Consider the following 17,733-nt stretch of genomic DNA (forward strand, 5'->3'; position numbering starts at 1 on the left):
AGGGAAAGGAAGAGGTTCCAAGGTTAGTTTATAGAAGCAAAATGAGCTAGGTAAGTAAATTTAGAAAGCAAAGCACATGTAAAAAAAGACCAACAAAATAGGGCGAGCAATCTGGCAGAGTGGGGTGATTTGTGTACCCTCATTCTCAGGAAGGAGGGGAGTCAAAAATACAGTGAGAGGGACCAGCAGTTGGCGTACTGGCTATGTCGCTGGACTCCCATGTAGTCGACTACAGTTCAAGTCCTGGACCCAGTGGCTTAAACTCACGCCGGGCGCATGTGCGTGCATGCCCAAGATCCCGAGAGGAGAATGGAGGAGAAGGGATTGCGGCATGGCCATCCACCCTAGGGGGTGATTTCTTGCTTTCTGTCTCTCTCTGTCTGTCTGGCGAGCACACGTGCCCTATGGCAAAAACCTCTCCAAAAAAAAAAAATGTTCCTTTTTCCAGCTATATATCTGTGCAAGGCTATCCTTTTTGCATGCAGTCTAACCAAAGCAACATTTCATGACAGATTGAATGCATGAGAAATGAAAATTCCACAATCTTCAATTAAACCAGATATTAAATGTAGAATGGTCTTTCCCATTAAACAAGGTGGCAGGTGAAAAAGCTGAGAAGTGGGATACTAAGGAAAAGAAACCTGAAGCCAAGAAAGCTGACGCCAGTGGCAAGGTTAAAAAAAGTGACCCCAAGGCTAAAAAACTCAAGAAAGGGAAGCCCCCTTGCTGAAACCCAGTCCTAGACCAGGGCATCAGCAGTTACTACCAATCTGCCATGTATTCCAGGAAGGCCTATACAAGAAGAAATACTCGGCCACCAAATCCACGATTGAAAAGAAAAAGGAGAAGATTCATGCCACTTTCTCAAAACTAATTAGTGGGGACAAGAATGGTCATTCCTGGGTGGTTAAGCTTCACAAAATGTCTAGGTATAATCTTACAGAAGATGTGCCTCAAAAGCTGCTGAGCCACAGCAAAGAACCCTTCAGTCAGCATGTGAGAGCTGCGAGCCAGCATCACTCCTGGGACCATTCTGATCATCCTCACTGGACGCTACAGAGGCAAGAGGGTGGTTTTCCTGAAGCAGCTGAGCCGTAGCTTGCTACTTGTGACTGAGCCTCTGGTTCTCAATCAAGTTCCACTGCATAGAACACACCAGAAATTTGTCATCACCACCTCCAAGAAAATTGATATTAGCAAGTAAAAATCCCCAGACACCTCACTGATGCTAACTTCAAGAAAAAGAAGCTGTGGCAGCCCAGTCACCAGGAAGATGAGATCTTCGACACAGAGAAGGAGAAATACAAGATTATAGAGCAGTACAAGGTTGATCAGAAAGCTGTGAACTCACAAATTTTACCAAAAATCAAAGCTATTCCTCAGCTCCAGGGCTACCTGTGATCTGTGTTTGACCTTACAAACGGAGTTTATCCTCACAAATTGATGTTCTAAATGTCTTGTCAAGAACCTAATTAAATAACTGAATATTAAAAATATAGAGAGAATGGTACCACTCTTCTCACTAATTTTAAATATTGAGAAAATATAATTTTTATACAAAGAGTTCATATTAACTTGTTGAGGATGTATTATTATTCTTAAATTGACTAACAAATATTTTTTAAATTTCTCCATTTTAATTTCTGATCTAGTAAATACTAATAGATATAACTCATTTAAATAAAAGCTCTTTGGGATCCTCATTCATTTTTGAATACAAAAGAAAGGGTCCTGAAACCAAAACCACTGCCTTGGGGCCAGCAGGCCGTGTGGAGGTTAAGGCACTAGACTCCCATATGGCCAACTGGGTGGTTTGAGGCCTGGACCCAACGGCTTGAAAAATACCAGGTGCATGCATGTGTGTGCCCAAAATCCCAGAAAGAGTGAGAAATGAAGGAGAAGGGACACCAGCATGATTGTCCCCCTAGGGGAGTGCTTTTTCACTTTCTCTCCCCTTTCCCCACAACGATTGCACTGCCCTCTGGCAATTTTTAAAAAATAAATAATAACCCGCTGCCTTGCACTGAGTCCACCTAGCAGGCAGAGTCCAGATGTAATGGAGATATGCTTCTGCAGTCAAACAATGATTCCACAAAAGTAATGATCGTTTTGCATGCCTGCCTCCTCCCTAGTGGTGGAGGAGACACCTACTGCTGGGGGCTATTCATCTTAAATCACCCTCTCACCCACCCCTTGCCCCTCTGGCACGAAGTAGAAATTCCTGACAAATGAATGTGGTAAGACCTAAGTCCATATGGACAGATGGCACAGGCTGTTGAGTGAGTTGCCTACAAAAAACCCACATATGAATAAATACATATTTTTCTCCACTGGCTCAAGCTGTTACTGAGACTTTAACCTGAATTGAGACATAAAATAGAAACATTAAAGAAAACCAGATAACTCAGACAAAAAAATTATCCTAAGGAACAACTCTTTTGTTTCCACTCTACTAATCCTTCAGAGACACCCTTAACAGGAAGTAATTAGTGAAATATGAGGGTACTTCAAGAAATGTGTGAAAAAATGGAATTGAAGTATGAGTTTATTTCGGTGCAAAAATTCTGAAATCTATGCCTTTTGCGCGAACTTTTTGAAGACCTCCTCATATATCATGTTAGTGGGTGTCATAAATACAACCAAAATGATTTGTCACAAAAAAGTGAAGCAGGGGCCAGCAGTTAGTGTAATGGCTATGTCGCTGGACTCCCAGGTAGGTGACCGCGGTTCGAGTCCTGCACCCGGTGGCTTAAACTCACGCCGGGAGCATGTGCGTGCATGCCCAAGATCCCGAGAGGAGAATGGAGGAGAAGGGACTGCAGCATGGCCATCCATCCTGGAGGGTGATTTCTCGCTTTCTATCTCTCTCTGTCTTTCTGGTGAGCAAATGTGCCCTATAGCAAAAACCTCTCCAAAAAAAAAAAGTGAAGCACGGCCTAGGCAATGGCCTGAAGATAAACATTAAAAGCCAAGAAGAGTAAATACATATAAAAACATAAGATGCCATGTCTAAGAAGGAAGAGGAGGTTCTAGGATCAGGGCAAGGATCAGCAATGAGCATGGCTTTTCCATCTCTGTTCCCTGTCAAAGTAAGACCCAAAGCAGATGCACTCGAGAAGCCAGGCCTTGGCTGCAGCGTGTGCCTCACCCAGTCACAATTCTTACGATTCTCACCCAGCCATGTTCATAAGCCAAGCAGCCCTCCAACACATCTGGGAGTGACTGCTTGCTCACTTGGAGTAGACAGGTAGTGGCACCGCAGGTCTGCTCCGGTCCCTGTCACAGGGCAAGCAGACTGCCCTGCCACATGCTCCTCCTTGTCCCTGGCACAATCTCAGCAAAATGAGAAAAGGCAGGTCGGGTGTGGAGTCTGATGCCTTTGGCAGAATAGGCTTCTAGCTCTCATCTCAGAAGACAAGGGCTTGGTGATCTATCACCAGAGCTGAGATTAGCACAGAGGAGGACGCAGTGTGTGTGTGTATGTGTGTGTGTGTGTGTGTGTGTATCACACACACAGAGAGAAAGAGACCTGGAGCCAAGAGAAGGGGTGTGCTTCTGTAGGTTACTGTGTGGTAGTTCTTCCAGAAGGCAGACCCAACACAACTGTGCTGTCATTGCTGGTGACCCAGAAATCGGGCATTTCCAGTTATACATATGCTCATCATTCTGAAGCCTGTTTTCATAAACCCTTTAATCATCATACCAAACATTTCCCAGTCCTTTTCATATTAGCGAAAGTCTCCCATTTAAATCACTATGGAAACGGAGACTCTCAGGAGCTGAACACATCAAAGGTCCAGTATCATTGGGGTCATCATTTCATCAATATCAGTAAAGATTCTGACCTCTCGAAATAGGGCTGTTGGGGGACCAGCAGTTAACGTAATGGCTATGTCACTGGACTCCCACGTAGTCAACCGCGGTTCATGTCCCGGACCCGGTGGCTTAAACTCACGCCAGGCACGTGTGCGTGCCTGCCCAAGATCCCAAGAGAGAATGGACGAGAAGGGATTGCAGCGTAGCCATCCCCCCAGTGGGTGATTTCTTGCTTTCTGTCTCTATGTCTCTGTCTGTCTGGCGAGCGCATGCGCCCTATAGCGAAAACCTCTCCCAAAAAAAAAGAAAGAAAGAAATAGGGCTGTTGGGTTCCTTTGGTCCCTGATTGTCATTTTAAGTGCTAAGGTAGGTTATCAGGTCACTGAGCACTTCCCTCTCTAGCCTCCACAGAGAGTCAAATCCTAATGGTTGGCCAACAAAACACAGACGTGAAATACAGTTTTCGAGCACTGCATGGAATGATTGTTGTAGAGCTATCACTTACTGCACACATTTACAGAGATTGCCTCGTTTACTCTTCAAGATAATGTTCCAGGGTTGACATTAATACTCCCATTTTATAGAGGAGGAAATGGAACCTCAGAAAGGTTCAATTGTTTTCGTACACACATCTGGTCAATGCCAAAGGTAAGACTTGAACCCAGGTCCGTGCCAAAACTCACTCTCTTTCCACTAGCCAACCTTTCTGCCATCTTCACATCAGGCTTATCAGAGCCCATGTTTAGAACCAGCCAATTTATATTTATTCCATGTTTTTTCACGACATTTCCTTCTCTTGGGGAGCATTTTTTTCTTTTGGAAAAAAATATCTGAAGGAAACATGTTTGCTGGATCAAAACAATAACCCTCTGACATTTTCCATTCCTAATATCTTGATTCGGATCATAAAGTCCACACCTCTCTGTTCCCCATGCTGCCGTGAGGGAAAGCATTATTAAAGATTTAGCCACAAAATCCACTAAAACATTTCTCCTAACACCCTTGTCCAGATAAATCCAAAAAGGTCCTTCTCAGATGAAAAATCCTGTCCTACAAACTAGAAAAAAGTCATGGGGCTCAGATTAAATGGCAGGCTTTAAAATAGAAGAGGTTTCATTTTAATTCTGTACAACTGCACCCTAAAGTCTAGATGAAGTCATTCCCAGTGAGATCCCTGGACCCCAGAACTTCCCACAGAAGGCCCAGGGAAATGGGAGCTCCCTGGCTAACGCCCTTCCCTCCCCTTCCAGCCTGGGACCTCCCTCAGGACCTCCCTCAGCCCCCGACACCTGCCCACCTCTGCAGGCAGGCCCTTCACTCACCTAGCAGGGCCGTCTGGGGGTGGGTCCGAGCATGTCTGCCTCTAGAGATGGACCTGGCGTGGTGGGGCCGCTCCCTGGCCTCAGCAGGGAGGAGGACCTGCCCAAGGATCAGCAGAAAGCAGCCCACCAGAATCTTCTCCATTTTCAAGAAAAGGAAGAGGGGCAAATCTGTGAGAAACATAACACGAGAAGGGGCAAGGTGAGATTTCTGGGTCTCCCAGAACTCGATGCTGCAGATTCACCAGCTCTTTTCAAGTTTCAAACATGCCACTTACACTCAAAAATGCCATTTGCGTGCTTGGTCCTTAGCCCCCATGAGTAGGTTCTTCTAGCATAATCCCAGCAGGCGTGCATACTTGGAATTTTTCATCACTTTAGTCATTATAAGATTGACTAAAGGGCCAGCCAGGTGGTGTAGTGGTTAGGGCAGCTTGATCCTACATCGCTGACTCTACTGTCCAAGTCCTGGACCCAGCAATTCGGGAAACACATCAGGCAAGTGTGGGTGCCTGCAAGCCCAGGATCCCAAGAGGAGAATGGAGGAAAAGGGACGCTGGTGTGGCCTTACTCCCTAGGGGTGATTTCTCACTTTCTCTGTGTGTATCTCTGGTGCACACGTGCACCCTATTGCAAACTCAAAAAAAATTGAATGGAGAATCTGAGGGGGAAAAAAATCTATCCTAAAGTTTCTTAACATTTAAGTTTATTATCAATTATTTATAGTCACATTCTATGTCTCAGACTTGAAAAATGAAAAACAGGAGCAAGATGGTGGTGCAGCGGTAAAACATTCAGCTCTTCAAGGCTGATGCATATTGGAAGGGTCCAGGTTCGTGTCCAGGGTCCTTCTTGAATATGCCAGGCATTCACCCACATATGCCCACCATCCACAGCTGGCTGAAGCTAGGGTGGATTTTGGTCAAGACCCTCTTGGGGAGTTGTTTCTTTCTTGCTCATAGAAGAAATAAATAAACTTAAAAAGGAAAAACCACATCTGAGAATTCCAAGTAATAATATTCCTTTAGTCTAATAACAATAGCAGATGGCACAAATTAAGGTACATAAATTTCCCAAGAAATTTATATATATAACTGACATAGAGCTATAAGACAGCATCACAGAGCCAGCCTCCGAAGCTCCCAAGCTCCCTGCCTCCCAGCCTGCATTCTTCGTTTATTAAGAGGGAGTGTGGTGCAATGATTAGCCTTGGCCCTATACTAAACTAAACGTGTGTGTTAGGCACTATTCTACATACTTTACATGTACTCACTCAAATAACTAATATTGTTTCTGTATTCTCAGAAAGCTCCAGAAGGTTAAATAGCCTGTCCAAGGTCATACACAGCAAGTGCCAGAGCCAGGATTCAAACCCAGGGTGAGCAGGCCGATTTGCCAACGCATTACTTAGAAAAAAATTCAATCAACTGAAAAGTCGAACCCCCAGAAGTCAATTCATAAAAGGCTATAGCCATTTCAGAGACATGGACAGGGCACGAGCAGGGCACGGGCAGGGTGGGGGCTGGGTCAGGAACCATTTTCCAAAACTTAAAAAAACTGTTCAGTAATTCAGTGAGCTGTTTGTTCAGCAAATTGCTTTCAGGAATTGACCTGGAGATGAACCTAGGCCTGTCGACTTTCAAAGCCCACAGTTTTTCACACTTGCAGAATTGAGCTAGCTCACTCTTCACTACACTTTAAAATTATATTAAATATAGTGTATGTCTATCCAGCACTTACTGTTGATATGTGCCAGCCTCTGAGCCAAGTGCTTTCAATGTAGCGAGTGACTTAATCCTTACAGGAACTCAGAGACATTAAATAATTTACACAAGGTTATGCAGCTCAAGAGCAGTAACGCTCCTGAACCCCCTTTGTTAACAATTTAAACCCCACACTAAGGGGGCTTTAACACTGAGATTTCTTTGCTAAAAGAAAGAAACATTTTTTAAGGTTTTTGCTATAGGATGCATGCACCAGAGACAGTAACAAGAAAAGTGAGAAGTCGATCCCCAGAGGGGATGGCCAACTAAAATCCCTCCTCCATTCCCCTCCTGGGTTTTGGGCATGCACGTGCACTTGCACGCGCGCGCGCACACACACACACACACACACACACACACACGGTGTGATTTTCAAGCCTCCAGGTCTGAGCCTCAAGCCACAGTCAGCCACTGGGCGTCCAGCACCATAACCAATATGCCACCTGCTGGCCCTGCCTTCTCTAACCTTTTTTTTTTTTTTTTTTTTTTAAAGATTTATTTAATTTGGGGACCAGCAGGTGACATAGTGATTAAGACTATGCCAAATGGCTGACCATAGTTCAAGTCCTGGACCTGGTGACTTATTTTCTCACTTTCCCTCTCTCTCTCTCTGTCTCTGTGTCTCTCTCTGGTGAGTACATGGGCCAGTAGCAAATTCTAAATAATAATAATAATAACAAAGATAAATAAAATATTCTTTTTTTAAAAAAAGAATCAATTTTATTTCTTTCTCTAATCTTAAACATACTATTTTCATCACCCTTGGTATTTATCATCTTATTTTATAAGACACCATAAATGTATTTATCACATCATTTATATGTGATTTAATTGTGTATGTGACTGCTTTTTTTCTTTCTACTTATTTTTTTCTATAGGGTGTAGGGCCAGAGAAAGACAGAAAGAGAGAGGGAAAGTGAAAAAGCACCTTCCAAGAAGGATGACCACACCATAATCCCTTCTCCTCCATTCTCCTCTCAGGATTTTGGGCACACACACACACACACACACACAAGCCCAGCATGTTTTAAGTCCAGGACTCGAATGCTCAGTTGTCCATGTGGGATCCAGCTGTCTTAACCACCACAGCACCGGCTGGCCCTGCTTTTTTGTTTCTTTTTAAACAAGATTTTCCTAAGTCACAATCCTCCTGCCTCAGCCTGCAGAGAAGCTGAGAATTTAGGCACATGCCACCACACCAGCTTTTTAGGGTGGGCTGGGAATCGGACCAGGGTTTCCCATCAGCCTCAGCCAGCCAAGCAACAATACCCAGCATGCACCACCATGACTGAGCCTGATTTATCGTTTTAATACTATCCTTATTCCTCCAAATTGAGCAAGTGCAAAGTCTACGTTTATTTCAAAGTTTACACAACATTTTTTAAAGAATTATTTATTTAATGTGATTTATTAGTACTATTATTTAATTTGACCAGAAAGATATAGAGGGAGAAGGAAAGGGAAAATGAGAAAGTGAGCTGCCAGGTCCAGGACACGAACCATGGCTGGCCATGTGGTAGTCCAGTGCCTCAACCACCGCACCATCTGCCAGCCCATATTCTTAAGGCTCATTTCAATCCTAACACATCTGGACTTAAGTAAAACATTTAAGCCATGATGTGGTAGATAATTATCAATTAAAAAAGAAAAACAAGTATCACTGCATACGGTTTGTGTTTACTGTGTTTTCATTTTCAGTCACTGTTGCTCAGGGCACTGAGGACAGGTGAAGGGAAGGGACTTAAAAAAAATTAAGCACAGGTTGAGTATCTCTAAACTGAAAACCTGAAACCTGAAAAGCTTCAGAATCTGAACATTTGAGCACTAAAATAATGGTACAGGTGGGAAATTTCATACTGTGTTTAGGCCTATATCCCATCTCCTAGATATCGTATGTGTGCAAATATTCCATAATCCAAAAAGTTTCAAAATCCCAAGCACTGCTGGTCCTAAGCATTTCAGATATTCAGATAAGGGATGTTCAACCTGGACTTTTAGCTGTCTATCCTTGAGCAGGTTACTTACCCTTTCTTCACTCAATTTCGTCTTTTTTTTTTTTTTTTTAGGGGGATTTTTTGCTATGGGGCAGGGGGCGTTGCCCAGAGAGATAGAGAGAGGGGAAGTGAGAAATCATCCCCCAGTGGGGATAGCCATGCTGCAATGCCTTCTCTCCTCCATTCTCCTCTTGGGATTTTGGGCATGAACGCACACACGCCCAGCATCAGTTTCAAGTTGCCAGGTCCGGGACGCCAACCACGGTCAGTCATGTGGGAGTCCAGCACCCCAACCACTACACCACAAGTTTACTCATCTTTAAGTTGAAGATAGGACTAGGACAGGCTGTTGCATGAAATATATATACACGTGCAAGACTGGAGGCAGTGGAGGACTGGAGGAAGGGGATTGTGGTAGGAAGAAACCCGTGGAGGATACCCATCTCTCTTTCCTTCTTTCTCCCTTCCTCTCCCTCATGTGCATGTTCACATACTCTATCATGAATAAGAGGGAAAGTAAGAAAAATGGGGACTACCAGGTGATGGGGTGGTTAAGGCTCTGGATTCCACATGGCCAACTGAGTGGTTCAAGCTCTGGACCCAGCAGCTTGATAAACATGGCTGGGACATGCATATGCATGTCCAAAATCCCGAAAGGAGAATGGAGAAGGGATTGCAGCATGGCCATCCTCCCTGGGGGGCGTTTTGTCACTTCCCTCTCTGCCTCTTTTTGGTGAGTGCACGCCTCCTATAACAACAACAGGGGCTGGCAAGTGGCATGGTGGTCAAGGGCGCTTTACTCCCACATGGTCAACCATGGTTCAAGTCCCAGACCTGGAGGCTTGCTTTCTCACCTTCTCTCTCTCTCCCCCTCTCTGGTCCAATTAAAATAAATAAATAAATAAAGTTAAATAAAATATTTTTTTAAAAAAACAGACAAAATGGTGCCTTCACTTTGGAAAATAATTTGTCAGTTTCTCATAAAGTTAAATACACACTTGCTTGGGGCTGGCAGGTGGTGTGGTGGTTAAGGTGGCTAGACTCACATGGTTGACTGTAGTTCAGGTCCTGGACCTGGCAGCTTGTTCTCTCACTTTTCCTCTCACTCTCTGTTTCTCTCTGGTAACGTTAAAAAATAATAATAATAAATAAAATAAAATAATCTTTTTAAAAAGCTAAATATACACTTGCCAAAGGACACCAGTAGTCCCCATTCACCCAGGGCTACCCATTCTTTAGCACTAAATGCCCTGCATCCTGGGAAATCCTTTAGCCCTGGGCAAGCTGGATATTTTGTGCCCTACCCATGATTCTGATCCTAGGCATTTACCCAAAAGAAGGACAACACATCCACATAAAATCTTGTACTCAGACTTGTACTTGTGTTTGCAAAAGTTAAAATCTAGAAACAGATATCCAAAGAAGCCTTATTTGCAAAAGTTAAAATCTGGAAACAATCCAAATGCCCATCAACTAATGAACAGATAAATTCATATTCAGCAATTAAAGAAACGACTGGGGCCGGCAGGTGGTGTGATAGTTGAGGTGCTGGACTCCCACATGTCCGACCACAGTTCAAATCCCAGACCTGGAAGCTTGCTCTTTTACTCTCCCTTTCTCTATTTCTCTGTATCTATCTGGTCAAATTAAAATATAATAACAACAAATGGAATTAACTAAATCATTTTTTTTAAAAAAGAAATTATCTACTGGATGAATATTGAAGTAATTACGCTGTGTCAGAACAATCAGACACAAAAACTATCACATACCGAACTACTCTATTTATATGACATTCAATAAAGGGCAAAGTTATATAACAAAAGGCAGATCAGTGGTTCCAGGCGCTAGCAGTGTGAAAAGGGGATCAGCTATGAAGGGGCATCAGGCACATTTGAAAGATAATGGAAATGTCTTCATCATGATTATGTGTGACCTACACATTTGTCAAATTTATTAAATTACACACCTAAAATTGATTTATGTTATTGTATGCAAGTTTACCTTCAAAAATACTGTTTTTTAAAAAATATAGGGCTGGTCTGTAGAACACCAGTTAAGGACTGTATGTAGGGAGCTAGATCCCATGTGGCTTACAGCAGTTCAAATCCTAGTCCCAGGACCTGGCAGGTAGTGTGGTAGTTGAGGCACTAGACTCCCATATAGCCAACTGTGGTTCAAGTCCCAGAACTGGTGGCTTGCTTTCTCACTTTCCCTTTCTGTCTTTCACTGATCAAATTAAAAAATAATAATAAGTAAATAAATAAATGATTCTTTAAAAAAAATAATAATAATCCCAGCTCCAGTGGCTTGAAAGGCATGGTGGGCATGTACCTGTGTGTCCCAAATCCTGACAGGACGCAGAAATGGAGGAAAAAGGATTGCAATGTGACCACGCTTCAATGAGGGGTGTTGGATCCCACATGGTCAACTGCACAGTTCAATTTTCAGACTCAGAGGCTTTAAAAACTTGCTGGGTGCATTTGCAAATTTGCCCAGAATTCCAAGAGGAGGGAGGAGAAGGGACTACAGTGCAGTCACCCCAGGTAGAGGGTGATTTCTCACTTTCTCTCTCTGCCCCTCCCCACTTTGTCACTGTCTGGTACACACACCCTATAGCAAAAACTAAAGCAAAAGAAATGGCCAACCATGGTTTGAGTCCTGGACCTGGTGACTTGCTTTCTCACTTTCCCTCTCTCTCTCTGCCTCTCTGTGGTCAAATTAAAAAATAATAAAATAAATAATTCATTAAAAAAAAAAACAGTATGGCAGGTATTAACATCAAACTCGTAGATTTTTAAAATACAATGACAATGAAACAAGGAAAAAGCAAGTAAGAGCATGTACCTATCCCAATGGTTGTTTCTCGATTTGGCACTTACAGGTTTTAGCATTGACGGCCAGGCGCCATTTCTAGCTGGAAAATGAAGTGATGTCTGAGAACAGTTCCTCACAGATGAGGACACGAAAAGAACTGTTATGCTGAGAAATAGAGGTCAATTCAATCGGAACAGATTCCATGAAGCCTTTGGGGGCATGGAAAGAATATTTTTAAATAATGCAAAGGCTTTGACTTTTGTTTTAGCATTTTTTTTCCCCTTTCCATGGGACAAAGAGTCTTTTTATTGAGCTCTATGGAGGGGGGTGGGGAAGAGAGAGAGGAGATTTTTCTGACCATCTTAGCTTCGGGTTTTTCAAAGCACCACTATTGTCAAGTAATCAATGGGCAAGTAGAATCTCTCCAGAGCCAACACTGTGCTGTGGCCCTGACATGAGAGGCCTGCTCTTGACACCTGGGTGACTCCCATCTAACTGACTTAAGTCACTGGCCTTTAATTAGTCAGGTCTGAAATAAGAGGCATGGCCTAGAAGCTACACCTCCCAACCTAAACCAGACCACAGGCCTGTAAGACCCCACTCCTGAAGAAGATGGCAAGGCATGCTCCCTGGCAGTACCTCTACCTCCAGACCAGAATGGAAAGGAGGCAGGGCACTAATAGCTCTTAAGTGCCTGGGAAGGGCCAGGCACTTTGCACAATGTTAACTCATTTGAACCCTACAATCATTTTTTTTTCTTTTTTTTGGAGAGGTTTTTGCTATAGGGCAAGCTTGCAAATGCACCCAGCATGTTTTTGCACTCGCCAGAAAAACAGAGAGAAACAGAGAGATAGAAAGTGAAAAATCACCCCCCAGGGGGGATGGCCACGCAACAATCCCTTCTCCTCTTGGGATCTTGGGCATGCACGCACACGCGCCCAGTGTGAATTTAAGCCACCAGATCTGGGACTCAAACCGCTGTCAACTATGTGGGAATCCAGCGACATAGCCATTAAACTAACTGCTGGTCCCTGAACCCTACAATCATTTTGTGAGGTGGATGAGTTACTAATTTCATGGATGGAACACTAAAATTTACACACAGTGCCAGTCCTGTGGCCTTAGAGATTAAGGGAACTGGATCCCATATGGCCAACTGCAATTCAAATCCCACTTCCAGTGCCTTGAAAAACATGCTGGTTGTGTGTGCATGCATGCCTGAAAACAATACAGGATGGAGAAACTGAGGAGAAAGGACTGCAGTATGACCAGGTTGGGGGGGAGGGTGTCATTTTGTCCCCCCCTATCTCTGTCTCTTTCTAGTGAGTGTACATTTTGCTCACTCACAAAAACAAAAACAAAAATGATTTACAGATGAAAAGATACTCTCCAAGACCTTTGAGCTAATTTATTGGCAAAGTCAAGATTCCACCCTTGTTGCCTCTCAGTCAGTCAGTCTACTTGTTAAAAAAAGAGATTTCCTGGGACTAGCAGTTGGTATAATGGCTATGTCGCTGGACTCCCACGTAGTCGACTGCGGTTCACATCCCAGACCCGGTGGCTTAAACTCACGCTGGGTGCGTGTGCGTGTATGGCCAAGATCCCGAGAGGAGAATGGAGGAGAATGGATTGCGGTGTGGCCATTCCCCCTGGGGGGTGATTTCTCGCTTTCTGTCTCTCTGTCTCTCTCTGTCTGTCTGGTGAGCGCACGCGCCCTATAGTGAAAACCTCTCCAAAAAAAAAAAAAAAGAGAGACTTCCTCAGGGTCAGCAGATGGTGTAGCAATTACGTTGCTGGACTCACACATGGTCGACCATGGTTCAAGTCCTGAACCCAATGACTTCAAATCACACTGGGTGCATGTGCACACATGCCCGAGATTCTGGGAGGAGAATCAAAGAGAAGGGATTGTAGTGTGGCCATCCCCCCTGGCAGGGGTGGCGGTTATTGCTCACTTTCCCTCTCATGGTCTCTGTCTCTCTCCAGCAAGCACATGTTCCCTAAGGCAAAAACTTTTTTTTTTTTGGAGAGGTTTTCACTATAGGGCGCGTGCGCTCACCAGACAGACAGAGAGAGACAGAGAGACAGCAAGCGAGAAATCATCCCCCAGAGGGGATGGTCATGCCACAATCCCTTCTCCTCCATCCTCCTCTCGGGATCTTGGCCATACACGCACACGCACCCAGCGTGAGTTTAAGCCACCGGGTCTGGGATGTGAACCGCAGTCGACTACGTGGGAGTCCAGCAACATAGCCATTACGCTAACTGCTGGTTCCCAAGGCAAAAACTTCTTATAAAGAGAGAGAGAGAGAATTCCTCAATGCATAAGTTCTTAGAAATCATGTTCAAGAATGTTGTCCCTCTAAGATCTCTGTGTTACTGGGTATACATAACAACTACTTTATGCCTTCACAGAGCACCATACAGTACGCAGCTGCGTGAGTCTCAGAGGCTGTACCTTCCTGTGTCCCAGAACCCCCATCTCTTGTGAATGGGAAGCCAACTTCAAAACGCAAGACCCTCCTTGATTTTCAGGCAAGTCTGAATATGATACCTCAGTTCTCCCTAATGTTGACTTGACTTTGCCATCGGTAACTTCCTCCCAGTGGTGAAGTCCTGTTTACCAGCTCAGCCTGTCCAGACAAACTCAGCCTCTCTCACTCAAGTCCGTTCATAGTCATGGTAACCTAATCTCCTCAGCCATTCAGCCCAGAAACTTGGAGCCTGTCTCCGTGTGTCCTCGGTATTCCCATCATATCAATAAGAGGACAAGCTCTGACCTTCCTGCCTCTGCATGGCTCATTCATCCAGGCCTCATGACTGTTCCCACTGCTGCAGCCAATGTCCTTTCTCACTCTTTCTCATCCAGACTCTTCCAGGAGCCTTAGAACTGCCCTCCTTGCCTTGGGTCCTCTTCATTAACCCTGTCCCTCCTGTGGAACCTGTCCATGACCTCAATGCATAATGTTAACATGAAGGCCCACTATGACTGACCACTGCCCACTTCTCCAACCGTCAGTTCCCTTGTTATCTTTTAGATAATAGTTTGCTCCCTAAAGGTTCATGCTTTGAAATTTTGTCCCCAGTATAATGGCACTGGGAGATGCTGAGAGGCTTAGTGGGTGGTGATTGAACCATGAAGGCATCATTTTCATGAATGGATTAATGATGTCTCACCAAGAACCGGTGAATTCTAACTCTTGCGAGAGGGGTTAATTCTTACTAGAGCACGTTGTTATAAAAGGAAGACGGCTTCCTCCATCTCTCTCTCTATCTCTCTGCTTCTACTGGCAATATTGTAATGCTGGCTCATGTCTTTAGACTTTTCAGCCACTGGAATTTTGAGTCAAATAAACCTCTATTCTTTACAAACCACTCAGTCTCAGGTATTTCTGTAAACAACACCATAGCAGGCTAAAATTCCTCACATCTGGGGCTAACAGGTGGAATGGAAGTTAAGGCATTGGACTGCCACATGACCAATTGCAGTTTGAGTCCAGATCTAGTGACTTGAAAATCACACCAGGCACGTGTGTGTATGTGTGTGTGTGTGTGTGTGTGTGTGTGTGTGTGTACCCAAAATCCTGAGAGGAGAACGGAGAAGGGATTGAGGCATGTCCATTTCCCCTGAGGGGTGATTTCTCACTTTCCCTCTCTCTGTCTCTCTCTAGTAAGTGTACGCATCCTATGGGGAAAAAAAAAAAATGAAGTAAAACTCCTCACATCTACTCCAGACTCTCCACTGATACCTGAAAAACCCAGATCTTATAAAAAGTGGGGACCTTCATCAACACTGGGCCCTTTGGCCTGGAATGTCTTCATTCTACATTAACATGAGTTACATTCAGCCTTCAAGGCTCAGCAATTAAGTTACCCACTCTGCAAAATGTTCTTCAGTTTTTCCAGTGAGAATTGACTTTTCCATACGCCTCACATTAATTTGTAGTCTGCTACAGCACATTGTTATTTTTTCTTGCTACCATCTTTCTGATTAAACTGCAATCTGCTCTTTGGGACCACATCTTGCCATCTCTGCATCCCCTATGACATGGGTCCTGAATTTTGTAAATAAATTTTTTTAAAAATTAATAAATGTTGGGACCAGCAGGTGGCATGGTGGTTAAGGTGCTGGACTCCCACATGGCTGACCATGGTTCGAGTACCAGACCTGGTGGCTTGCTTTCTCATCCTCCCTCTCTCTCTCTGTCTCTCTCACTGTCCAAATTGAAGAATAATAATAAACAAAGTTAAATAAATAATTATTTTTTAAAAAATAAAATAAATCTTAAACACATTTATTAATCAATACAAGATCAAACAGACTGGCCCTAGTACTATGCCTGACAAATGCCAAGCTCTAGTCATATTATATTTGCCTGAATGTAATCAACCCTCATAAAAGATATCTCCGATTGTCCTGATAGGAAGATCCCTTCCCAATCCCCCAATGTCTTGGTCAACGTGAATTATATATAAATAATATATAAAAAATATATAAACATATAAATATTTGTGTGTGTATGTGTGTGTATATATATATATATATAATAAATTTTCCATTTGATAGAGCGTGTGTACACTTGCCAGAGCTGACTGGAACACAAAGGTTGTGCCCACAACCCTGACTTGACTGGAATGCAGGGGGAAAGATTACAGCATAGCAAGACCTGTCAGGGGTCCTGTCTCTTTCACTCTCTCTGTCTCAAGTGAGAAAGAGGCCAGCAGGTAGCATAGTGGTTAAGGTGCTGGCCTCTCACATGGCCAACCACAGTTCAAGTTCCAAAACCTACAGCTTGAAACTCATGCCAGCATGTGTGTGTGTGTGCATGCCCAAATCCCAAGAGAATGGATTTCTCACTTTCTTTTTCACTTTCTCTATCTCTCTGGCAAGTACATGCGCCCTATACCCAAAAAAAGATAAATAAATAAATAATAAACTCTAAAAAAATAAAATTAAAGTAAATAAATAGCATGACAGAGTGTTTATATATCCTGGAAGCACAAATTCATAATCTCTACAACTTAACCACTCATTGTGTGGCTCTTTAGAAATGACCTTTAAGAGGTCTTTACACAGTATCATTCAATTCCTGTAACTGTGAAGCTATGCCTCAAGAATAATTACAATCACATGCTGCTTAACTACAGGGATAGTTTCTGAGAAATACATGCTTAGATAATTTTGTCGTTGACTGGTTATAATAGAGTGGACTTACAGGAATCTAGATGGCACACCCTGCTACACACCTAGGCTATAAACTACAGCCCTTCTGCTCCCTATGACCATCATCGTACATGCCATCCATCGTCTGAAATGTCATCATGTAGCATGTAACTGTACTAAATTTGAGTTGAAATCTTTGCCAGTTTTGGTCGATTGATTTCAATATATATCCTACCAGCGACTGGGGTCATTTCATGCTAAAGTGTCTTCCCCAAATGATACTTTGTTCAAAATATTTGACAGAGCTCTTTGTAGTCTGAGAGAGATTTTGAAGACTTGAATAGAAGGAATTTTCCTTTTTTCCAAAAAATAATGTTTTGGAAAAATCCTCACTGCTTATCCAAGTATGTGTGGTCACTCCTCCCTCATCTTTTCCCTTCCATTCAATCAAGCACCCAATCCCGTCTGGATTTTTGCCTGTGTCTTTTATGACCCTCTCTCTTTCCATCCCTACCATGGTCACAGCCCTAGACCTGGCCCCTCTCCACATCAGAGAGACTGCAAAGGCCTTGGCAGGCATCACTAGTTGTCCCCTAATACTTTCCTTACCATTCTTCTTAGCAGTAGAACCCCTACTTTTCACTGGATACATGATGAGTTGGAATAAAGACCATGAGGATCAGTCTTCCCTTGACCTCTGGCCAGCGGGATGGAAGTGGACATGATGTGTCTGCCATGAAGACGTCCAGACTAGAGTCCCAGTAGTCATTTGAACCATGAAATATCATGAAAGCGGAAGCCGTGCGTGTTTTGGACTCTGCCTCTAGGCTTCTGGAACACAAGGCAGAAGTATACGTCTT

The 17,733-nt window shown here is 43.6% G+C and overlaps 1 protein-coding gene across 2 annotated transcripts in view; it reads right to left on the reverse strand.

Annotated features, from left to right (window-relative positions):
* The window catches only part of MATN2 (matrilin 2), a 168,181-nt gene extending 162,878 nt beyond the window's left edge, over window positions 1-5,303 (reverse strand). For both annotated transcript variants that reach the window (XM_006159724.3, XM_006159723.3), the window contains exon 1: window positions 5,139-5,303. In XM_006159724.3, coding sequence (XP_006159786.1) covers window positions 5,139-5,280 — 142 coding nt within the window. In that variant the 5' untranslated portion in view covers window positions 5,281-5,303. The remainder of the gene's footprint in view (window positions 1-5,138) is intronic.
* Window positions 5,304-17,733: the final 12,430 nt, after the last annotated feature.

Source organism: Tupaia chinensis, unplaced genomic scaffold (genome assembly GCF_000334495.1).
Source record: "Tupaia chinensis unplaced genomic scaffold, TupChi_1.0 Scaffold000646_1, whole genome shotgun sequence".
NCBI lineage: Eukaryota > Metazoa > Chordata > Mammalia > Scandentia > Tupaiidae > Tupaia > Tupaia belangeri.